Genomic DNA, 25657 nt, shown 5'->3' on the forward strand with positions numbered 1-25657 from the left:
CAGTCCGCGGGCAGGTAGGGTCTCATCCTGCGTACCAGATGGAGCTGGTAAACAGCTGCCCTGGGCACAGAATTGACCTGCGCCTCCATGGACAGCTGTAAACGACACGAGGCCAGTGGCTAAGCAGATGGATCTCCTCTTTCCTGTCTCGCTGCCGAAGGGCTCACCACGCAACCCTCACCTCCTCTTTCAGGACTCCAGAGAGACAAAAGCACTGAAGGTCTTGGCGCCAACAGTGAAATTTGGGGCAAACTTGCCAATAAGGAAAATCTTGCAGCAAGAAATCAGGAGATGGGGAGGGGGAAACGACAACAACAGGACAAGCAGTAAGAAAAAGCACCCTGGAAAAAGACAAGGACCCACTTCAAGTCAAAAGAAGTGACAAAATGGGCCTTTTGTGAGAAAGGGAGGAAACAATTAACTCCCAGGATGTGCTGGGATTGCAAGGGCCTCTTTGTTGTCACCTGCGGGGGGGGGGGGAGAAAATAGTTATGTCACCGCTGATGGGTGTCAGAGAATGAAAAGCCATCCCGGGGAGGTCGGTGAGGTGGGAGGGAAGGAGAGGAGGAATGAAGAGCCTGTTGGAAGTTGGAGGAGGAGAGATGGAGACTCAAGTGAGGCTGCCTGGGGAGTCCTTGGCGCCAACCTGGTGCCCTCCAGGTGTTTTGGACTACAACTCCCATCAGCCCCCATGGCCATAATGATAAGATTTGATGAATGTTGTTGTTGTTTAGTCATTTAGTCGTGTCCAACTTTTCATGACCCCATGGACCAGAGAACGCCAGGCACTCCTGTCTTCCACTGCCTCCCACAGTTTGGTCAGACTCATGCTGGTAACATCGAGAACACTGTCCCACCATCTCGTCCTCTGTCATCCCCTTCTCCTTGTGCCCTCCATCTTTCCCAACATCAGGGTCTTTTCCAAGGAGTCTTCTCTTCTCATGAGGTGGCCAAAGTCTTGGAGCCTCAGCTTCAGGATTTGTCCTTCCAGTGAGCACTCAGGGCTGATTACCTTCAGAATGAAGAGGTTGGATCTTCTTGCAGTCCATGGGACTCTCAAGAGTCTCCTCCAGCACCAGAATTCAAAAGCATCAATTCTTCGGCGATCAGCCTTCGTTATGGTCCAGCTCTCACTTCCATACATCACTACTGGGAAAACCATAGCTTTTACTATATTTGATGAATACTCCTCCTTTATTTTAGCAAATGTTTTGTGCCACTGGGGAAGTGGTAATTCTGTATTGATTTCTTTTGGATGTTTGTATGTGATGCCAATAAAAGGTTTGATGATGATGATGATTTGATGAAGTGAAGGGCCGTGAAGGATCGAAGTTGTTTACCTTTTTAAAGGATTTTACCACGGGAAATAAACTGCCACTGGGGGCCAGATTAGGCCCCCAAACAGACTTTGGACATGCCTGAAGGGTCCTGAAGAGTCTTAAGGGTTTTGAAGCAAAATACGAGCAATAAATGTAGTGGAACGTAGTTGAAAGGAGTCAGTAAATCACCAAATCTGTTCCTTTTATCCACAGAAAGGGATGCAAACACCATGCTTAGAAATCCATCCATGCATCTTCTGACTTGCATCTCAAGCAGGGATCACGTGTACAGCAAAAACAGCTCACAGAGCAAACCCTCCAGGTTCATCCATGTCGTAAACCGGCACATTTATATAGTGCTAAGCCCCAAACTCTGCACACCTATAAAGTATTTGCTAAGTTAACAGTGTGTCTCTGGACAAAAACAGAGCATCTTTTCCCCATTCACCAAATAAATACAGTTTGCCCACCAGCACCCTAGGCACGCACAAGTGCCCAGCAGGAATGGCTTTTCTGTAATTTACGGCTAAGCATGGCGGTCCCCCTGCTACAGCACCTCTTTTTATAAACCAGGCAATGCCTAGAAGCAGGTGGTGGAAAAGAAGCAACTGCCAAGAATTTACTTCTTTGTGCAGCGCGTGAACTGTGGAACTCACCCCTGCAGGAGGCAGTGATGGCCAAACCCAGGTGGCTTTAAAAAGGGATTGGTCAAATTCATGGGGGAGGAGAGGGCTGTCGATGGCCACTAGCCACAATGGCTGGAGGCAGAAATGTTTCTGAATGCCAGTTGCTGGAAACCACGGGTCTTGTGTTTGAATCCTGCTTCCGGGTTTCCAAACAGAGGCATCTGTTTGGCCACTGTGAGAACACGAGGCTGGACTAGATGGGCCATTGGACTGACCCAGCGTACCACGGCAGAGGGTGCACTAAACACAGAGGTTTGCAAACTCCTTGACACAGCAGAATCCGAACCTGAGACTCCCTGGTTCATTGCTCAGCGAGACAGTGGCCTCTCACGTGCCACAGATCCTTCAGCGTAGCATTAATCCTTTTATTTTTGGATCTGAATAATTGACCGCTCTCCTTTTCATCATCTCCTCTTTTATTTCTCTCTACATCAAATGATGATTAGAGAAGCCACCTGGGATTCGTCTCCCGGCTCGGCCTTCCCTACTGGATCAGGCCATTGGCCCATGTAGGCCAGAATCCTGTTCTCACAGTCACCAAACAGATGCCCCAATGGGAAACTAGCAAGCAGGATTCGAACACAGGAGCGACTCTCCCCTCCTGAGGTTTCCAGCAACTGGGATTCACAGATTGCTGCCTCCAGCTGTGGAGGCAGAGAGTAGTCATCTCGGCTAGTTTCCCTCTCCTCCTCTTTTAAGGCCATCTAAGTGTTAGGATATAGTTCCATTCTACCTTTAGAACAGATATGTGGATTGTTGTATGTCACAGGTCTGTTTACTTCCAGCACAGTCGGCTGGGAACTTCCGTTTTGTATATTGCTTTTGCTATACTGCTGTTTTGCTTGGACATGAAGGGAAGGAGACATGTTAAATAAAATAAAATGCTGTAAATATGCTTACACTTCCATTGCGAAAAGTTTCCTTAGTGTAAATATGCTTACACTTCCATTGCGAAAAGTTATTCACTCTGCTGATTAGAGCGTGCTCAGTCTCTAAAGGTTTCGGAGGCTCGAGTCGCTGATTGATGCTGTTTCGAGAACCGGAGTTGCCCGGCTGCCAGCTGGTGGCTGGAGCCAGCCAGGGGCCTGCCAAATACCCCTGTCTCCTTGGACGCATCCCAACACTAGGTTGGGGCCATCCCTGCCTCCTGTGGCAGGGAGGTCCACAGAACCACACCAAGGGCATTTCTGTGCTCTTCTCAACAATACAGAAGTTGGAGGAAACCAAAACGAGAAAGGAAAAGAGGGAGGGGGCCAAAATGAGGCTCTCACAGCCCAGCGCAGCAAGCAAGAGCTGACGTTGATTATGAGATGTTCAGTTTCATGTATCCCCCGCTCCCAAAACATGTTGACTGTGCCCCAGCCTCATTTATCTGCGAGGCTGCTGTGGCGAGGAGGGACAAATTAAAGCATAACTGCAAACGCGAGCTGAAAGGGGCACCAGGAAATAATGAGCCTTTCCTCCCAACTTGGTGCTTCCTGCGGCTGTTCTGGACTCCATCTCCCATCAACCCCAGCTGTAAACAGAGACAGAGAAAGGGGGAGAGCGGGGAACCCTTTGCGTGTTCCTTCTTTTTTCCCCTTGTAATTTCCCCCGGGTTTAATTTGCTTCCAGCCATGTGGCCGAGAGACGCTGACCTTAGTTCTGAACTTGGCTAAGGAGCAATTAGGAGAGAGAGATCTCCGCTGAAACTTGCGGAGCCAAGAGGCACGGCCGCCTGGCGCAGAAATGGAAGAGGCTGGCATCTTGTACCAAAAGTGGGGCTTTGGATTCATTGAGCGTGACAGGAGGTGGGGTGGTTTATTTTGGAGTTTTTCAGTCCTCTGAACACCAAAGGCTATACTTCTTAGAATTTCCAAGCTAGAAAAAAAAACAAATTACACCGTCTGGCGTTCCAGAAACCGCAGAGAATGTTCTCTGGCACTCAGAAACAAAAGCTTAGGCAGACAAATGATACGTGATGAAATTATAATGCTTATTTTCCTCCGCGTTGAGTAGGTGCAGCTGCAGGCTGTGCTAAACACTCTCATAAACGTAATAATCCGACAGCCAAATTAAAAGGCAGACCTGCGCTGGAAACACACCTCCTGGAACCGGAAGGGGAGGCATCAAGAAAAGGCTTCGGCAGCTGATCCGCACATCAAGATGCTATCATGGCTATCAAAAATCAATTTTCAATTTGCAGCTGCCGCATCCTTTGGCTTATTTATCCCCCCCTGGGCTCCACAGGGCGGCCAGAAGCCAAGGGGATTTCCTCCACAAAGAGACCTTGTCCTTCACTTTGGGTGCCTCCGAACCATCACGATTTGTGGAAGTGATTCAAGAGCCTATCAGAAATATAAAGGTAAAAGGTAAAGGGACCCCTGACCATTAGGACCAGTCATGACCGACTCTGGGGTTGCGGCACTCATCTCACTCTACTGGCCGAGGGAGCCTGCGTCCAGCTTCCAGGTCATGTGGCCAGCATGACTAAGCCGCTTCTGGCGAACCAGAGCAGCGCACGGAAACGCCGTTTACCTTCCCGCCGGACTGGTACCTATTTATCTACTTGCACTTCATGCTTTCGAACTGCTAGGTTGGCAGGAGCAGGGACCGAGCAACGGGAGCTCACCCCGTAGCGGGGATTCGAACCGCCGACCTTCTGATTGGCAAGTCCTAGGCTCTGTGGTTTAACCCACAGCGCCACCCACGTCTCTATCAGAAATATACATTTGCATAATTAAAATGCTCTGTCGCCCCGACACATCCAACTTGCATGGGGCGGGGGGGGGTGTTTTTGCAGTGAGGAAGGAGATGGGGACATGCATTGCCAAGTGTGGGGTGAAAGAGTGGGTCACTGGAAAGACCTGTGAACACACAGCGAACAAATCATGGTCGTGTAACCACCCAGCAAGCAAAACGGAACAAATGTGCAACAAAGACCAGGCATAGTCTAACCTCTGCCTTACGTTTGCTGGAAAAAAAATCAGGGTGAACGCACCACAAACAGGAAGACTGGAGGAAAAGCCCTAAAAGAAAACTATTTAGGAGACAGAGAAGGCTGATCGCCGAAGAATGGATGCTTTTGAATTCTGGGGCTGGAGGAGACTCTTGAGAGTCCCATGGACTGCAAGAAGATCAAACCTCTCCATTCTGAAGGAAATCAGCCCTGAGTGCTCACTGGAAGGGCAGATCCTGAAGCTGAGGCTCCAAGACTTTGGCCACCTCATGAGAAGAGAAGACTCCCTGGAAAAGACCCTGATGTTGGGAAAGATGGAGGGCACAGGGAGAAAGGGACGACAGAGGACGAGATGGTGGGACAGTGTTCTCGAAGCTACCAGCATGAGTTTGACCAAACTGCGGGAGGCAGTGGAAGACAGGAGGGCCTGGCGTGCTCCGGTCCATGGGGTCATGAAGAGTCGGACACGACTAAACGACTAAACAACAACAACTGACCTCACAGAAGTTCACTTGACCGCTTTGATTAGGGGGACTGGCAGCGTTACAGGTGCCTCATAATATCCGCTCCACGTTTATAAGAGATTCATCTTTTAGCATGGCAGCCCCTGCACTTTGGAACTGCCTGCCTATGCAGACCAGGAAGGTTCCTTCACTGTATTCTTCTCAGCCCCTGCTAAAAGCATTTTTGTTCAGGCAAGCCTACCCAGGTTTTGGGTTGAGTTTCAATCTGTTTCTATTCCATTGCTATTTCAACCCTTTGTCAAATCATTGTTATTTTTCTTATTGTTATTGTTTTTTGTTTTTCTGTAAACTGCTTTGAGGTTTTTTCTACAACCAAGCGGCATAGAAATTTTACGAAATGAATCAAGCCCCAGCCATCGCATGAAGTGGGATGCACGAAGGGAGATCTGTCTCAGTCAAATCCCAAGATGCACCTTAGAAAGAGTAATGGAGGCCGTTTCAGAGGCAACTCAGCAGGAACTATGACACAGTGGGGATTTTACAGCGGGGCTGCACCCCTGCAAACACTGCTGCCTTTGCTGCCTCCCGGTTTTTTGCGGGTTGGCCTGACCAGGCTGGCGTCCTCTGTTCCTACACATCCCAACCATTTGGCACACAGTTAGACCAGATTCTCTGCCAACGCTGCGCTTGCGCCCGAGTGAACCCCTTTCCCCCTGCCCTGCAAGATCAACTTTGCTCCTGCCGGGGGCGCAATGCGCACTTCTTCAGATGTAACTGAGCAATCACGGCAACCCCGTCGGGCACAGGAGAAGACCCCCGCGGAAAGCCACCTGTTGCCTCCTCCCAGCTGATCTTTAATTACTACTGACACTGATCGGCTAATTGCTATTATTAATTATATTAATGATCACTGTGCGCCGTCTCAAGCGGATTGCGCGGCTCAGATGCCGTACTCTGGCTCAAATTAGCGAGAAGGAAGTCCTCCTTCTATACCCAGATCGCTGTGGCTCTGAGGCTGCAGCGACCAGGGTTTTTGCCGGCCATTCTTTCTCAGTCGCCTCCAGAAAGCCACTCCAGCTTTTGTGTCTCACCACAGCCTGCTGTGAGGAAGCTCTCCTTGCCTGGGCAGGATTATTGGTCCAGAAGCCATGTGCAAACAAGGCAGGTACCAGAAGCAAGCAGAGCTGTGATGCACCAGCCGGCATCAACTGAGAACAGGAAAACAACCATCACCTCTTCCTTGTGTATTTCAGGAAACTGCTGCAGCCTGCAAAAAGGGGAGGGGGTGCGAGGAGGGAGCAGGGCCATCTGCGCAGCAGATTAAAGTCCCCTGCCTGCATTTCATTTAGCTTTGCAGTGCCTCAGAGACAAGGCCCGCTTTTGCAAAACAGGGGACCCTGGCATCTTGGATTCCACTAGAGAATGAATGAATGAATCTTTATTTGTGCCAGCCATCGGCCATAGCAATAAAACCACAATACAATATACAACGAATAGAAGGTAAAAAGTCAATTATATAAAATAGATTTCAGGGTTTTGAATCAACAGTCGCATAGTGGATCTTATTCTGATTCCCCTGCTAAAAACCTTGCAACCTTGCAACCTTTGCTGTCACCTGCTCATCTTGATCTGCCAAGAGAAAGGACGCCGTGGCAATGTCTGGGTGACCCGGAATGGACAACAAAAGAGGGGTGCTAACCTCATTCCTCCAGAGTGCAAGTCAGAAGGGCACGTGCCACCGATTCGTTACTATCCCACTAGAGAGATGCAGGTGAAAATCCTCGCAGGATGGAGATTCCAGGAAGGACAGGATGGAGGCGGGGGGGGGGAGAGTAGGAAAGACTAGGAAAGGCTCAGAAGCTCACAAGGGAAGGAAGATACAAAGAGAGGGAGAAGAGACAGGCAAGGAAGGCTGAAGCCTATGGATGCATAGTCTGACCCTGTTGGTTCATTGTGGCTAGAAGTCTGTAAGGCAGGGATCATCCAGACATTTGATGGACCACAACTGCTATCACCCCAACTGCTGGCTGGGGCTGGTGGAAGGTGCAGTCCAAGAACTTCTGCCGGGTTACAAATTCCCCATCTGTGCCATCCTCAGACTGGCAGAGCAATCGCAGCGACCCCCACCCCAAGCAAACTGCAGAGCAGAAATAATAATAATAATAATAATAATAATAATAATAATAATAATAATTTATTTATACCCCGCCCTCCCCAGCCAAGACCGGGCTCAGAGCGGCTAACACCAGGTATAAAAACAATTGTTTAAAATACAACTTAAAAACAAGATTAAATTACAGTGGTACCTCGGGTTAAGTACTTAATTCGTTCTGGAGGTCTGTTCTTAACCTGAAACTGTTCTTAATGGGGCCTCGCACCGCTAGCTAATGGGGCCTCGCACCGCTGCCGTGAGATTTCTGTTCTCATCCTGAAGCAAAGTTCTTAACCCGAGGTACTATTTCTGGGTTAGCAGAGTCTGTAACCTGAAGCGTATGCAACCTGAGGTACCACTGTACAACATTAAAATGCAGCCTCATTTCAGTAGAAACTCAAATCAAAAAATTGGGGGGGGGGGGATGAAGCGAGCTTCGGATTGCAAACAATGGAGGAGTGTGCAAAAACAAGAAAATTAAAAACACCTAATTGCGCCCTTCCCACCAGCCAAATCTCATATTCCTCCCTGCTCCACAGGGTCCTTGGGCAGAGCTCAGAGCACGGCCGGCCTCTGCTCAGACAGCTCCACCCACTAGGCCACGCTGCCAAGCCCCGAAAACCAGAGACCTGTGGCTTCCGCCGCAGGTTCCCAAAGCCCCGCCGCAAAGCAAGGTTACCTTTCCGTTTCTTCTTTGACGGTGGCAAACTGGGAGGGCTGTCGGTGGGTCCGGCCTTGCTCCTGCCCTTTCTCCCCGCCGCCCTCCGGCTCCTGCTCCTGGGAGGAGCTGGTGCTGCCCTCGCGGCTGACATTGCTGCTGCGCCCGGGGCTGTTCTCGGTGGAGGCCCGGGGGGACTCGGTGTTCTGCTTCAGGGTCTGGAGCTTGGCCAGGGGGATGATGTCGCAGTTCTGGGGCCGATGCCACACTGTCCGCTGGGTGGAGGCATTGTAGTAGTAGAAGCGCGAGGTATTGGGATCAAAGAGCTCCCACCACTGGTTCTCGTTGGTTCGCTTGATGCGCACGCCGGCGGGGGGGTCCCAGACGCACTCCCCCGTGATCAGGTTGGCGTACATGCGCTCCCGCGTCCGAGGCTCGATTATTTCCACCCATTCCAGCCTGGGGAAAGGAAAAAGAAGCACAGGAAAACGTTTAGCAGCTGGTTGGGATCAGTGTCGGGCTTGCAACCCTGGGCGTCCCCAGGTGACCTCTTGTCCAGGCATTGGCCCAGACCCAGAAAAGCTTCTATTTTTTGTATGTTATTTTATTAAATTTTCTGCTTTACAATTTAAAGTACTCATTGTTACATCCTTAAGATATCGATGACTTCCCTTCTTCTCCTTCCATGGTTCATTTTGCATATCATAAAATCCCTGCATATTTTACAAAAACCATACCATTCAGTATCCCATTATTACATCCATCAAAACTCATTTACACTCATTTAGACCCCCTATTTGGGGGGACTCAAAATTTAGAAAATGGGGAAATGGGGGAAGAGATCCCCCGAAGTTGTTGAACTATTTTGGGGGGAGGCTTGGCCAAAATTGTTAAGCTTTTTGGAGAATTATTGCCCACAGTTACGATACGATGATTTTTATTGTCATTGTCCCATACAAAACAGTTGTTGAGCTTTTGGGAGGGGGGAATGCCTAAAAAAATTCTTGCAGTCCTACTAGCGTAATCTGCTTATTACAATTGCTTTTCAAATAGTTCAAATATTTACTCCTAGAAGCTGCTCTCCTATGTGGTGAAAAGGGGACTCAGGAAATGGCAGAAGACACACTTAAAATTGCAAGCCTAAACTTTTTTTTAAAAAAAGTACAATGCTCATCAGCATGGTATGCCATCGCTGAACAGAAGCAGGAAATAAAACATCTTTTGGAAGTGGCCTTCATCCAGAACAGCTGCTCTGCAGATGGGGACGAACGCTGCAAAGGGCCTTTCAGAAGCTTAGGATGGGTTCTTCTGGAGAAGATCTGATCACATGTATCATGTACATGACACCAGTCAAGCTTGCAAAAATTTATCATCTGCCCGATAACAAATGTTGGAAATGTAAAGAGATTGAAGGTACATTCTTTCATCTTTGGTGGACGTGCCCAAAGATTAAGACCTTCTGGGAGATGATCTATAATGAAATGAAAGAGGTATTTAAATATACCTTCCAGAAGAAACCAGGGGCCTTTCTCTTGGGCATGGTCGGCCAATTGGTGTTAAAGGAGGATAGAACTTTCTTTATGTACGCCACAGCAGCAGCAAGAATACTTATCACAAAGTATTGGAAAACACAAGATCTACCCACTCGGGAAGAATGGCAGACGAAGGTGATGGACTATATGGAACTGGCGGAAATGACTGGCAGAATCCGAGACCAAGGTGAAGAGTCGGTGGAAGAAGATTAGAAAAAATTTAAAGTTTATCTTCAGAAATATTGTAAAATTAAGGAATGTTAGAAAGATGTTGGAATAGAATTATGTGGTTTTAGCAGAAAAGATATAAAGGATTAAGTAAAAATGAATTGGTGAAAGAAGAGAATGCAAAATCACAATATATTAAGATAAATTTTTAAGATAAAAACAAAGCTGGAAAGGATTTGCTGAAATATCTAACTGAATTAGAATACAAAAATGGGAAGTGTGAGGAGGTCAAGGAAGTAAGTGAATGAAAGTAAGCGATGTAAAGGTTTGATCTGTTGTTGTTTTTTTCAATTGTTTGTATTTTTTCTGTCTTTTCGTTTTTTGTTTTTTGTTTTTTCTCGCTGTAATCTTTAAAATTTGAATAAATATTATTTTTTTAAAAAGGGAAGTTCTGATCACAGAAATGGAAGGGTAGGAGACCATCACTCAACTCACCAGGCTCCCCAAAACAAGGCAGGTCACACACACCCTGTGACCAGAGTCCAAGTGACAGCATCTCACACCCCAGCAAGGTGCTCAGGGAACAAATACAGTGGTACCTTGGTTCTCAAACTTAATCCGTTCCGGAAATCCGTCCCAAAACCAAAGCGTTCCAAAACCAAGGTGTGTTTTCCCATAGAAAGTAATGCAGAATGGATTAATCCATTCCAGACTTTTAAAAACAACCCCTAAAACAGCAATTTAACATGAATTTTACTATCAAATGAGACCACTGATCCATAAAATGAAAGTAAAAATCAATGCAGTCACACAATCAATCAATCAATCAATCAGTAGCTGAACTGGGTTCCACGCAGTCACAAAAGCAAAACAAAAAGAGCCGCAAAAACAAAAAGGCAAAATAAATAGCAAAAACAGACAGACCTCAGCGTAACACTCAAAACGGAAGTGTGGCACTCAAATCGGAAGCGTAACACTCAAAATGGAGAATGTTTGGCTTCCGGAAAAAGTTCGCAAACCAGAACACTTACTTCCGGGTTTGCAGTGTTTGGGTTCCGAGTTGTTTGAGTACCAAGGTGCTTGAGAACCAAGGTGCCATTGTAACTCCCTTTACGATGACTCGAGGAAGTGAGCCAATCTGCACACAACTGTACGGTTCCCCTTTATCACACACAGCACAACAAGGCGACGATCTATGCTTCTCCCCCCCCCCCACCCAAAAGCATGCAGATCAATATGGCTAATCCAACCCAACAACCTACCAAAACCAAAACCGCCCCTAAACACATACAAACAAGCTGCGCTACAGTCAACTGAATGCAACCAAGTAAGGTCTAGGACCCTCCTAATTTCTCGCAATAACAACAGAAAATAAATAAATATATAGATATAGAACGATGCTGACGCAAAGCCCTATACAAACACTAGACAACAGAACACAAAACCCCATCTCTTTCTCTCCCCCCCTCTTCCCCCCCCCACCCAAAATACAGTCATACCTTTTGTTACAGATGCTTCATAGAATCATAGAATCATAGAGTTGGAAGAGACCACAAGGGCCATCGAGTCCAACCCCCTGCCAAGCAGGAAACACCATCAGAGCACTCCTGACATATGGTTGTCAAGCCTCTGCTTAAAGACCTCCAAAGAAGGAGACTCCACCACACTCCTTGGCAGCAAATTCCACTGTCGAACAGCTCTTACTGTCAGGAAGTTCTTCCTAATGTTTAGGTGGAATCTTTTTTCTTGTAGTTTGGATCCATTGCTCCGTGTCCGCTTCTCTGCAGCAGCAGAAAACAACCTTTCTCCCTCCTCTATGTGACATCCTTTTATATATTTGAACATGGCTATCATATCACCCCTTAACCTCCTCTTCTCCAGGCTAAACATGCCCAGCTCCCTTAGCTATTCCTCATAAGGCATCGTTTCCAGGCCTTGGACCATTTTGGTTGCCCTCCTCTGGACACGTTCCAGTTTGTCAGTGTCCTTCTTGAACTGTGGTGCCCAGAACTGGACACAGTACTCCAGGTGAGGTCTGACCAGAGCAGAATACAGTGGCACTATTACTTCCCTTGATCTAGATGCTATACTCCTATTGATGCAGCCCAGAATTGCATTGGCTTTTTTAGCTGCCGCGTCAGGTTGCGTTTTTTCAGGTTACAGACTGCCAAAACCCGGAAGTACCGGAACGGGTTACTTCCGGGTTTCGGCGGTCACCATAGGCACCGACTCCATGGGGCCTGAGGGGGCCCGAGCCCCCTCAAAAATTCGTTTAAGAAAAACAAAGCCACTCCCGATCTAGAGAGGGGGTGGGGTTGCGGGCTCTCGACCCATCAACAATCTCGCGGGGCTGGCGTCAGCCCCGCGAGAAGCGGGGATTCCCCCTAGCTCATTAATATTCACCGCCCACGGCGGCAGCCAATCGGCTGCCGCAAAGGGCAGGCCCTCACAGGTTCACTTAAGGTCGGGGCAGCCCGGGGCTCGCCCCTTTCGTTCCCCCAGCAGCAGCGGTTTGGAGGTCTTGGCCCCCCCCAATATTTTTTATAAGTCGGTATGGGCCCCCGCCCCCCCAATATTTTTTATAAGTCGGCGCCCCTGGCGGTCACACATGCGCAGAAGCGCTAAATCGCACTTTGCACATGTGGAGAAGCGCCGGATCGCAACCTGTGTATGCGCAGACACCTCGCTGCGGGTTGCGAATGCTGCGGGTTGCGAGCGTGCATCCCACACAGATCACGTTCGCAACCCAAGCAACCATTGTACGTCTATGACAAAAGTGTCTCTTGCTAAATGTAGATTAACTGTGAAAAAGACTCCATGAAAAGTAATGGGGGCCAGAGAGAGGGAAAGAATGGTGATGAGGGCTGCTGTTTTGGGGAAGACAGCAAGGGCCGCATCTGCAGGTGGGATATCTTCCTAGGGAGCAGGGAGGATGCCCTATATTTTGCTCAGATTTAACTTCTCGGCTCAGAGGGCTCTGTTTGTGTGGGTTCCTAAGATAACGCTCCAGAATCGCTTTGAACATTTGAGAGTGCTATCTAATTGCAAAATATTCTTCATTATTCATTACCGCAGAGCTGGCCCATCTGAACAACCTTGTTTGAATCATTTAACCGCCTTCATCATATATAGGGCAGTGCTTTAAAAATGAATGTGTGCAACGTGGATTTTTCTTTTCCTTTACCCGGGGTGCTTTCTGAACGTTCGGCACCGAAGAGACGCAAGTTCTGCGCATCTCTAAAGCGTGCGCCACGATGCTCCTCAATCAGTGCTCTCGGCCTGCCCAGGCTTCAGCTGTGGAGGTTGAAATGTTTAATTAATTTCCAAAAGGAATTACTTTTGGGAATTATAGGTGCAGAACTGCCCAAACTGTATAGAAATTTATTCATGTATGCGACTAAATAATAATAATAATAATAATAATAATAATAATAATAATTTATTATTTATACCCCGCCCATCTGGCTGGGCCTCCCCAGCCACTCTGGGCGGCTTACATAAAAACCAAAAATACAGTAAAATATCACACGTTAAAAACTTCCCTAAACAGGGCTGCCTTAAGATGTCTTCTGAATGTCAGGTAGTTGTTTATCGCTTTGACATCTGCTGGAAGGGCGTTCCACAGGGCGGGCGCCACTACCGAGAAGGCCCTCTGCCTGGTTCCCTGTAGCTTTGCTTCCCGCAATGAGGGAACCGCCAGAAGGCCCTCGGCGCTGGACCTCAGCGTCCGGGCAGAATGATGGGGGTGGAGACGCTCCTTCAGGTATACTGGACCGAGGCCGTTTAGGGCTTTAAAGGTCAGCACCAACACTTTGAATTGTGCTCGGAAACATACTGGGAGCCAATGTAGGTCTTTCAAGACCGGTGTTATATGGTCTCGGCGGCCGCTCCCAGTCACCAGTCTAGCTGCCGCATTCTGGATTAGTTGTAGTTTCCGAGTCACCTTCAAAGGTAGCCCCACGTAGAGTGCATTGCAGTAGTCCAAGCGGGAGATAACCAGAGCATGCACCACTCTGGCGAGACAGTCCGCAGGCAGATAGGGTCTCAGCCTACGTACCAGATGGAGCTGGTAAACAGCTGCCCTGGATACAGATTTGACCTGTGCCTCCATGGACAGCTGTGAGTCCAAAATGACTCCCAGGCTGCGCACCTGGTCCTTCAGGGGCACGGTTACCCCATTCAGGACCAGGGAATCCTCCACACCTGCCTGCCTCCTGTCCCCCAAAAACAGTACTTCTGTCTTGTCAGGATTCAACCTCAATCTGTTAGCCGCCATCCATCCTCCAACCGCCTCCAGACACTCACACAGGACCTTTACCGCCTTCACTGGTTCTGATTTAAAAGAGAGGTAGAGCTGGGCATCATCCGCATACTGATGAACACCCAGCCCAAACCTCCTGATGATCTCTCCCAGTGGCTGCATGTAAATGTTGAAAAGCCTGGGGGAGAGGACAGAACCCTGAGGCACCCCACAAGTGAGAGCCCAGGGGTCTGAACACTCATCCCCCACCACCACTTTCTGAACACGGCCCAGGAGGAAGGAGCGGAACCACTGTATGACAGTGCCCCCAGCTCCCAGCCCCTCAAGACGGTCCAGAAGGATGTTATGGTCGATGGTGTCAAAGGCCGCTGAGAGATCCAGCAGAACTAGGAAACAGCTCTCACCTTTGTCCCTAGCCCGCCGGAGATCATCAACCAGTGCGACCAAGGCAGTTTCAGTCCCATGATGAGGCCTGAATCCCGACTGGAAGGGATCCAAATGGTCCGCTACAGCAGCACGAATGTTATTTGCCCAAAAATGGAAAGAAGAAGTTGTTCCAGGAAAAGAAGAATGGATACAAAAACTTACAGAATACGCGGAAATGGCGAAACTTACCAGAAGAATAAGAAATCAAGATAACGAACTTTTTATAAAAGAACAGAAATGGTTTATGGAATATTTACAGACAAACTGTAAACAGATAAGAACATTGGCAGAATTATTGTAATAACCTGCAGTTTTATAAGAGTACATATTTAAAGTAGAGGGATAAATGAGTAAGTTAAGTTAATTTGGAGCAAGCAGGAAATATGAAAAATAAATTTAAGGAACCGCAGAATGCGGGGGAAGGAAGTCAAGTTTCAAAATGTTAAAATGATTGTCAAACTATTGAAATGTATATAACCGAAAATTATAAATAAAAGTAAAAGAAATAAATAAAAAAGAAATGTTTAATTAATTTACTTTTCAAAACGCGCCTGCCCTAGCCATGCAGCTGAGCTTCTCAGAGAGATGCTCGTCTGACCTTGGATTTCTGAGAAGGACTTCAGAGTGGGTATCTTTTCCTAGGGAAGAGGCAAATTTCCTATTTAAGCCTAGATAGGCCTTCCTTCGGCTTTCTTCACACCCTGCCCTCCGAAAGCGTAATGACCTTATTCTTAAGAGTCTTGTGGCCAGGGCTGTGTGTGTGTTAAAGTCTGTGAGATGTGCCAGTATCTGGGGGAAGTGGGCCTTCAGCTTTCCACGTGGCTAGCAACTTGGGTCTATCAAAGCCATCGATCGCCCTCTCCTCCAATAATCCGTCTGATCCTCTCTTAAAGCCATCAGAATCCCAGAAGCCAGAACAGCAAGAGGGATCGCTGAGCAGCGAAACCAGCGATCCCTCTTGCTGTTCTGGCTTCTGTGATAGCTGCGCAGCCTGCATTCACTCCATAAGACGCACACACATTTCCCCTTACTTTTTAGGAGGGAAAAAGTGAGTCTTATAGAGCAAAAAATACGGTATGTGCCAGCCTTCACATACTGGGGGGACATGGATTGCACAAAAACAAAAACCCAACACACAATGCAAGCCGCACATTCCCAGCATGATCACACTCCTGTTTCAGCGACGTCTACACTGGCTTGGCCATGCCCAGAGAATGGCAGGATCTCCCAAGGATCATGCTCTATGGCAGCAGTTCTCAACCTGTGGGTCCCCAGATGTTGTTGGACTACAACTCCCATCATCCCTGACCACTGGTCATGCTGGCTAGGAATGATGGGAGTTGTAGTCCAACAACATCTGGGGACCCACAGGTTGAGAACCGCTGCTCTATGGGGAGCTGGCTTCTGGCACCAGACCAACTGTGCTACAAGTAAAGGTAAAGGGACCCCTGACCATTAGGATCAGTCGTGGCCGACTCTGGGGTTGCGGCGCTCATCTCACTTTACTGGCCGAGGGAGCCGGCGTACAGCTTCTGGGTCATGTGGCCAGCATGACTAAGCCGCTTTTGGCGAACCAGAGCAGCGCACGGAAACGCCATTTACCTTCCCGCCGGAGCAGCACCTATTTATCTACTTGCACTTTGACATGCTTTTGAACTGCTAGGTGGGCAGGAGCAGGGACCAAGCAGCGGGAGCTCATCACAGGGATTTGAACCGCCGACCTTCCGATCGGCAAGCCCTAGGTTCTGTGGTTTAACCCACAGCGCCACCCGCGTCCCCTGTGCTACAAAGATGTCTGCAAATGTGACACTAGGAACATCAACTCCACCGGATGGGAGTCCCTCGCAGATGACCACAGGGCCTGGAGACAGTTAGGTTCTGCATCAACAGCAGTGACCAGAGAATGAATGACCTCTGGGAGGAACACAGGGTGAAGAAATGCTGTGGTGCATCTGCAGCAGCACAATCAGATGCCTTCATCTGCCCCAGCTGCAACAAAACATGTCTCTCCCATATCGGTCTCTACAGCCAGAGCAGATGCCACAACCTCCCGACAGCTTGACTTCACCCCAAAGGCACACTCCGGCCTTGTCTCCCGAGACAGACCGGTGCCAAGGACAGCGTTGAAGCAACTGATCCGCGTGTCAAAAATCCTATGAGTTGCGTCAATATTACCGCATTGGCCTGAATATAAGCCTCACTTTTCCCCTGAATTCTGACCGTGAAAAATTAAAGTGCGGCCTAAATTTGCGACCTTACAAAAATTGGCTTTTACGATATTGCTGCTGAAACAGACATGCAGTAAAACGGAATGGGTGTGAGTGCCCGTGGAATTTTAAGGGAGCGGCTTATATTCAGGTATTGCCTTATTCTTTCCATTTTTTCCCCTTGAATTTAAGGTGCGGCTTATAATCGGGTGCGGCTCATATTTGGGCCAAAATGGTACTATCTGAAACTGCATAGGCAGGAAACCAAGTCTCAGAGACAGGACGCACATTTTGAAGTTTACTTGATATTTCTCTTAGCGTACTTCATTACATGGTTCTTTTAAATGCGTCCAGCACTGCATGGATGTTGTTGCACGTTTTGCATGGGGGGGGGGTGGACTAACAAGCTGACACCTGAACCTTCCAGATCCTACGACTCCTATAACAAGCAGGCGCCCCCCTCCCCCACCTCCAAGCCTGTGACCCCTGCTGGGATCCAGGCATCACCTCCTGAAGCTCCTCTGCCAGGGGCACATTTTGCTTTCAGCTTCTCAGGATAACCCCTTTTTCTGGGCCCTGCCACATCCGGCTCCACATCTCTCTCCCCCCAACAATTCATGTATTGCAGTCGCTCTTCCCCCCCCCCCCGGTTTTTCTCATGTTCTGGGTTTTGCCAGTCCAAGCTCTCCCACCGGCGCTCTCAAAACTAGGTTTGATTCCAAGCACCCCGCCTGTCAACGACCGCCATGCCAGATACGATACAATAATCTTTACTGTCATTGTCTGATTCAGAACAACGAAATTGAAAATCTACATCAGACATTCAGAAACCAACAAGCCTACTATCTCAGCTATCCCAGGATGGTTAAAGGTACCCCTGCCCGTACGGGCCAGTCGTGTCCGACTCTAGGGTTGTGCGCCCATCTCACTTAAGAGGCCGGGGGCCAGCGCTGTCCGGAGGCACTTCCGGGTCACGTGGCCAGCGTACCGAAGCTGCTCTGGCGAGCCAGCACCAGCGCAGCACACGGAAACGCCGTTTTACCCACAGCGCCACCTGCGTCCCATCCCAGGATGGTTAGCCCCCTAAAAACTCTGATACCCCATAATTAAACACAATATACTCCCATAGAGACTACCTTAAAAAGGTAAAGGGACCCCTGACCATTAGGTCCATTCTTGGCTGACTCTGGAGTTGTGGCGCTCATCTCGCTTTATTGGCCGAGGGAGCCAGCATTTGCTTCCGGGTCATGTGGGCAGCATGACTAAGCCACTTCTGGCGAACCGGAGCAGCGCACGGAAACACCGTTTACCTTCCCGCTGGAGCGGTACCTATTTATCTACTTGCACTTTGACGTGCTTTCGAACTGCAAGGTTGGCAAGAGCAGGGACCGAGCAACGGGAGCTCACCTCGTTGTGGGGATTCGAACCGCCGACCTTCTGATCGGCAAGTCCTAGGCTCTGTGGTTTAACCCACAGCACCACCTGCATCCCATAGGGACTACCTTACACTGCATTTAAAACCAAAATAGCATTTGAATAGAAACTGTTTCTCAGACGGCTAGTCCTAGTCTTTATAACCCTGTACCTTCTTCCAGAAGGCAGAAGCTGAAAGAGATCCACCACGCTTGACATTTGGAAGTGGGGGGGGGGGGCTACAATGCCACTCCAGCCTTCACTCAACACTGTCGGGCAAGATCAGCTGCACAGCCTAGCTGGCTGGCATTCCCCACATCCAATAAGGGATCCAGGTATGAAGGGTGCAGGTTCCAGAAGAGAAAGCTTAGGACATTGGTCATAACATTATGTTTGCTGACTGGGAAAAGTTGTGGACCACTGGTATGAAGTTTACGGCATGCAATGCCTTAAGTGAGAATATTATGAAAATGATTTATAGGTGGTACATGACCTCAGTCAAGCTTGCAAAAATCTATCATTTGCCTGATAATAAATGTTGGAAATGTAAAGAAACTGAGGGTACATTCTTTCACCTTTGGTGGATGTGCCCAAAGATTAAGGCTTTCTGGGAGATGATATATAATGAACTGAAAAAGGTATTTAAATATACCTTCCTTAAGAAACCAGAGGCCTTCCTCCTGGGCATAGTCGGCCAATTGGTGTTAAAGAAAGATAGAACGTTTTTTATGTATGCAACAAGAGCAGCAAGAATACTCATCGCGAAGTATTGGAAGACACAAGATTTACCCACCTTGGAAGAATGGCAGATGCAAGTAATAAGACTATATGGAGATGGCAGAAATGACAGGCAGAATCCGAGACCTGGGAGAAGAAGTGGTGGAAGAGGACTGGAAGAAGTTTAAAGACTATCTGCAGAAATACTGCAAAGTTTATGAATGTTAAAAGGATGTTGGATATAAAAGTAATATGGCATTAGTGACATAGGTTAAAAACCATGTAAAAAGGTAATAGAAAAAGGGTGAAAGACTAAGTTATATTATGTCAAAAGTAAATAATATGTTAAAGGTGTTTAAACATAAGAAGGAAAGATCGGAGACATAATAGAATGATTTTAATAATTGGAAATGAGCTTTGAAAGAGGGTAAGGATTTGCTGTATCTGATTGGGTAAAGGGGAACACAAAAAAGGGAGGCGTGAGGAAGTCAAGAAAGAAAGTCTTGTAAACAAGAATTTAAAAGTTGGAATTTTTATTTTTTAACTTTTTCTTTTCTTTTTGATGGATGGAAGTTTCTTTTTTCTGTATTTTGTTCTTCTCATCTATTTTATGTGTATTTGTGATTTTGTTTTTTTACATTTTTGTGGTTGTTATGCTTTTTCTGTTTTTTCTGTAAAAGCAAATAAATATATTTTAAAAAAAGAAAAAGAAAGCTTAGCTTGGCCAGTGCCCCTCTGGATCACTCGCAAGGCAAAGGAGGCATTGCTCTCGAACTCCGTCTCAACTTGCTTGCCTGCCTACGAAATCAAGATCTCCCTGCTTGATCTGAAATTGAGGCGATTATGAAACCATGATTTAAATATCACACAGGGTTTGGTTTGGGCCATTCGTTGAAATGAACCGTCCCAAGTTTGTAATTCGTGTGTTGTTGTTTTTTCAAAGGAGCATGCGGACTCGCTGGTGGTTGCTATAACAAAAACCTTTGTTTGCAGCTAAACAGAGACTTTATGCTACCCAGGAGCACAATCCTGAGCCTCTGGCTAATGCAGCTCTCTTCCCTTCTGCACCACAGAGTTTGCATCTGTTTAGATAAGCAATTGCAAAGGAAAGAGTTTCTCTCCCGTTCCCTCAATAATATACACCAAGTGCCCAGAATTTGCAAGAAGCAGAGGTTGGTATTTATTGGGTGGAACAGGTTCCCTCCCCATTACATGGAAAGGAAATTCTCACACTGTCTAAATCTGCGTTCCCCAGCCTGGTGCTCTCCAGATGTTTTAGCTAGACATTACATCAGAAATTTCTTTTAAAAAGGGCATGAGCTTTTACCCACTTGGGTTGATTGCCAGGGCTATGTACAGTGGTACCTCGGTTCTCAAACTTAATCCATTCTGGAAGTCTGTTCCAAAACCAAAGCGTTCCAAAACAAAGGTGCGCTTTCCCATAGAAAGTAATGGAAAATGGATTAATCCGTTCCAGGCTTCTAAAAACAACCCCCCGAAACAGCAACTCAATATGAATTTTACTATCAAATGAGACCACTGATCCATCAAATGAAAGGAATAAACAATGTACTGCAGTCACACAATCAATCAATCAATCAGTAGCTGAACTGGGTTCCACACAGTCACAAAAACAAAACAAAAAGAGCCGCAAAAACAAAAACTCAAAATAAATAGCAAAAACAGACAGACCTCAGCGTAACACTCAAAATGGAGCACATTCAGCTTCTGAGAAAAGTTCACAAACCGGAACACTTACTTCCAGGTTTGCAGTGCTTGGGTTCCAAGTTGTTTGAGTAGCAAGGCGTTTGAGAACCAAGGTACCACTGTACATTATACCTTATGGAATTACATACAGTGGTGCCCCGCAAGACGAACGCCTCGCAAGACGGAAAACCCGCTAGACGAAAGGGTTTTCCGTTTTGGAGGCGCTTTGCAAAACGAATTTCCCTATGGGCTTGCTTCGCAAGACGACAATGTCTTGCAAGTTCCTGCGGGGTTTTTTCCCTCCCCCCCCCCCTTTTCCTAAGCCCTAAGCCGCTTATCAGCTGATCCGCTGATAAGCCGCTTATCAGCTGATCTGCTAAAAGCCGCTAAACCGCTAATAGCGCTAATCCGCTAAGCTGTCAATGGGCTCGCTTCGCAAGACGAAAAAACTGCTATACGAAGAGCCTCACGGAATGGATTAATTTCATCTTGCGAGGCACCACTGTACACACTTACTGCAGTAAGATACAGTTATGGGTTTTAAAGCTGTGGGACCCTTGCCAGTCCTGAATCTATAGCAGGGTGAGATACACATCTGTGGCATATGTGCATCTCCTGCTCTCTGCCACAAGCAAGCCACAAGGCCAGTTCAGCTTGGCCCCCGACCAGATACAGAGCAAGGACCTGGAAGTGGAATCTGGCTCCAGCTCTAGCCCAAAGGTTTGGAAAAAATGGGCGCCACCATTGGAAAAGGCCTGAGACCCCTTCCAGAAAAAGGGTGCAGTGGGGCCTCTTGCTCCCTGTTCCCTTCAAGTCCCTCCTCAAAACCTCAAAGCTCCTCTGCAAAGTGTGGGGCTAGAAGCCCAAGTCCACATCCCTGACTGAGGGCAGATGCGCACTATATGTTTAAAGCACGAGACTCCATCCCCCCAAAGAATCACGGGAACTGTAATTTCCACTCACAGCTACCATTTCCAGCACCTTAACAAACTACAGTTCCTGTGGTTCTTTTGGGTGCAGAGTCATGTGCTTTAACTGTGGGTTTAATATGCTTTACAGTGGTGCCCCGCAAGACGAATGCCTCGCAAGACGAAAAACCCGCTAGACGAAAGGGTTTTCCATTTTTCGAGGCGCTTCTCAAGACGAATTTCCCTATGGGCTTGCTTCGCAAGACGAAAACGTCTTGCGAGTCTTTTCCCTCCCCCCCCTTTTTCTAAGCCGCTAAGCCGCTAATAGCCGCTTAGCCGCTAAGCTGCTAATAGCCGCTAAGCCGCTAATAGCGCTAATCCGCTAAGCTGCTAATAGGGATGCTTCGCAAGACGAAAAAACCGCTAGACGAAGAGACTCGCGGGACAGATTATTTTCGTCTTGTGAGGCACCACTGTAAATGTATAGTGAAACTGAGTGTGCGCATAACTTCATTTTCAGCAATAGTCAGCTGGAGACCTGTCTGAAATTTTCATGCTGTTTTTATTGTATGTACCGTATTTTTCGCCCCATAGGACACACCTAGGGTTTTTTTGGGGGGCGGGGGGAATAAAGAAAAAAAATTATTTTCCCCCCAGGCACGGGGCTGGCGGGGGGGAAACCCAAGCTTCCCCCGACCTCAGCCCCCAGAACAGGCTGTTGCCTGCAAGCCTTGCGCGCCCAGAGGGACCTCCCGCAGGGCGCGTGAGGCTTGTGGACAACTGCCCGAAGCACGGGGCGTGCTCCGCAGCATGCCCCATGCTTCGGGTTGCAGGCTGCTGCCCCAAGCCTTGCGCGCCCAGCGGGACCTCCCACCGGGCGCATGAGGCTTGCGGACATCTCTCCGATGCACGGGGCGTGCTCCGCAGCACTCCCCATGCTTCAGGTTGCAGGCTGCCGCCCCAAGCCTTGCGCGCCCAGCGGGACCTCCCGCCGGGCACACGAGGCTTGCGGATAGCTTCCTGGAGCTTGGAGAGGGAGAGGTGTTGGTGCGCACTGACGCCTCTCGCTCTCCAGGCTTCAGCGAAAGCCTGCATTCGCCCCATAGGACGCACACACATTTCCCCTTCATTTTTGGAGGGGGAAAAGTGCGTCCTATAGGGCGAAAAATACGGTATATATAATTGTTGAAATTGTGGTACACAGGTTTTTTTTAAAATAAATAATCCAGAAACTGCTGGAAGACTTGGGATGCAAGTCAGCTTGTACGAAAGACTGAAAGTTTGCACAGGGATAAAGCAGACAGAGAGGTGAACCCCCATACTTCCTGGACCATCTTTCTTCCTTCATTGTTTTTTTCACTATGATTGATTTTGTTTAAAAGTGCAAACGTAACAAAAAGAAACGAAAGGAAGATTCAAAGTGTAGACCACAGAGCATCACAGCCTGGAAGGACAAAAGTACAGCACAGTTCCAAAAGGATAATAAAGCATTGACTCATACAAAGATTCCCTTTGCAACTAACAAGGACGTGTAAAAATAGAAGTATTCTCCACCTGTGAGTTTCATCATTATTGAGGATAATGGTTCTGTGAAGTCTTAGATGAGCCTGACACCTGCATATACTTGTGGCACTCAGCAACCACGTGCCTCAATATTTATCTAAGAAATCAAATCTTGCCAAGTGGGCGGGGGGGGGGGACCTGGTTATCTGAGCTCTTTCGATTTACAGTGGTACCTCGGGTTAAGTACTTAATTGGTTCTGGAGGTCCCTTCTTAACCTGAAACTGTTCTTAACCTGAACACCACTTTAACTGATGGGGCCTCCCGCTGCCGCCGCACCGCCAGAGCACGATTTCTGTTCTCATCCTGAAGCAAAGTTCTTAACCAGAGGTACTATTTCTGGGTTCGCGGAGTCTGTAACCTGAAGCGTATGCAACCTGAAGCGTCTGTAACCCAAGGTACCACTGTATAAGGTAAAGTTTCAAGAAGAGCTATCTGCTAAACCCTAGAATACAGCGATCCAAAATCCCTAGTCTGCCTTTGTGTTGACCTTCCCTCAAGTGCTAGACCAGGGGTCAGCAAACTTTTTCAGCAAGGGCCAGTCCACCGTCCCTCAGACCATGTGGGGGGCCGGACTATTTTTTTTGGGGGGGGGGACGAATTCCTATGCCCCACAAATAACCCAGAGATGCATTTTGAATAAAAGTACACATTCTACTCATGTAAAAACACCAGGCAGGCTCCACAAATAACCCAGAGATCCATTTTAAATTAAAAGACACATACTACTCATGTAGAAACACGCTGATTCCCAGACCGTACGCAGGCCAGATTGCGAAGGCGATTGGGCCGCATCCAGCCCACGGGCCTTAGGTTGCCTACCCCTGTGCTAGACTTGATGCTCTCAGGGTTGAGGACATCACTTCTTATTTCCTTCTTCATCCCACCTTGGGAGGCGAGACATCTCTCCTTTGCTGATCTTTGCAGAGATGAAAGAGCAAGAATGGCTCATTGCATCTCCACCTCAAGCCGCCCTGAACTAGGATATTTCATATCCAACATACATGTCCTATAATAAACTCAGCTTTCTCGTTTTACACGCTCAAAAGTCTCAGTGCGATTGCATCCAAGGGCAAAACGTGCTCCTCCAAGCGGGAATTTTAATGCGCAGCTTGAGCTTCCGGCTAATGCATTAGAGCTCCGGATGCCAATGTCAGTTTCATCCAGACACATTCTATCCCTGTGACCTCTGCATCCATGCTTCCCTTCCCGACCTCAGCTCTTGGTCTGGGTCAAAATTTAGACTGAAAAGGGCTCAGAACAAGAACAAGGGCCATCCAGCTCAGCAGGTGGATTAGTGGGGACCTTCTTCAGTCCAAAGACCACATCCTATCAGAGGCAACTTTCCAGTTGCGGCAGGGGGAGCACGTTCAAAATTAACTGGGGGGCCAGCTGCGTTTTGCAACCAGCAAGCGGCCTTTTGCGAGGAAGTGAAGATGTCTGGTTGCAAGGTTTGGCACCAACATCTCCATCTGGCTGACTGGCATCCCCGTGATGCCACGCCACTCAGCTGGTCTGCAGGGCAGCGCAGCAGGTGATTCACGCTGCAGCCTGGCAACAACAACAACAACAGCCTGTGTTTTTTAATGTACCTAGACATATCGTCGTGGCGACCATGACCTAGATTTAAGGTGCCATTAAGCTCCTAGATTTTATATCTCAGTTTCTAACACGGCCGTGCAGCAGCCAGAGGTGTAAACACACACACATATCCAGGCAAGCAAGAGGCATTATGACAGTTTCAAGGGCACCTTCTAGCCAAACAAAAGCACTTGAGGGTGGAAAGGGGTGTGGCCACAGGAGCATAGCTGTCGACTTTCAGATTTGAAAATAAGGGATCAGCAGCCTCACCTGTCCTGGGGACAGTCTACGGGATATCTAACAATCCGGGATAGCAGCGGGAAGCAGCACAAAACGGCGCTGGAATAAGGGAATTTCCCGCAAAAAAAGGGAAGGTTGACAGCTATGCTGTGGGATGAAGGGAGACCCACTGGCCAGACAGAGTGGTTTGGAGGGCCACAATTTGGCCCCCAACTAAAGGCTTTCCATCCTCAAAAATCTAAAGAAAACCAGAGGCTTATGCCAGGCTAAACCACCCTTCAAAGCAAAATCCACGTCTTTGTTTCATCCAAAAAGAAAGAAAGAAATCCAATGGACATTCCAAAGAGCTACTTTCGCAATCAAGCATATTTTGCCCTTTTTTGCACTGAGCTGCCAAACTCTGCCTTCTCAGTATCTTCAGGGACAGTATGAGAAGCTCCCTTTTGTTGGAAATTTTATTTACAACATAAACCCCCCACCCTCCCAATACAGAAATACAATAAGCATAACATACAACAATACAAACAACCAAATAAAAGACTTCCTTTATCCTGTATCTGGCCTCCTTATTTACTTCTTATAAGCTGTTTCCTTTCTGAATAATTATTAAGATTTTTCTAATTATAACTTTAATATCCACAAAGTCTCCTGCTGACATTAATCGAAACAAGTCCAGGTATGTATTTTAGGGCACTGTTTTGTGAAGTATTCTCTGCATT

The 25657-nt window shown here is 47.8% G+C and overlaps 1 protein-coding gene across 3 annotated transcripts in view; it reads right to left on the reverse strand.

The window, feature by feature from the left end:
• ARHGAP39 (Rho GTPase activating protein 39) overlaps positions 1-25657 on the reverse strand; it is a 218779-nt gene that overhangs the window by 105196 nt on the left and 87926 nt on the right. For all 3 annotated transcript variants that reach the window (XM_079984210.1, XM_079984211.1, XM_079984209.1), the window contains exon 2: positions 8239-8676. In XM_079984210.1, coding sequence (XP_079840336.1) covers positions 8239-8676 — 438 coding nt within the window. The remainder of the gene's footprint in view (positions 1-8238; positions 8677-25657) is intronic.

Source organism: Podarcis cretensis, assembly GCF_951804945.1.
Source record: "Podarcis cretensis genome assembly, chromosome: 7".
Lineage (NCBI taxonomy): Eukaryota > Metazoa > Chordata > Lepidosauria > Squamata > Lacertidae > Podarcis > Podarcis cretensis.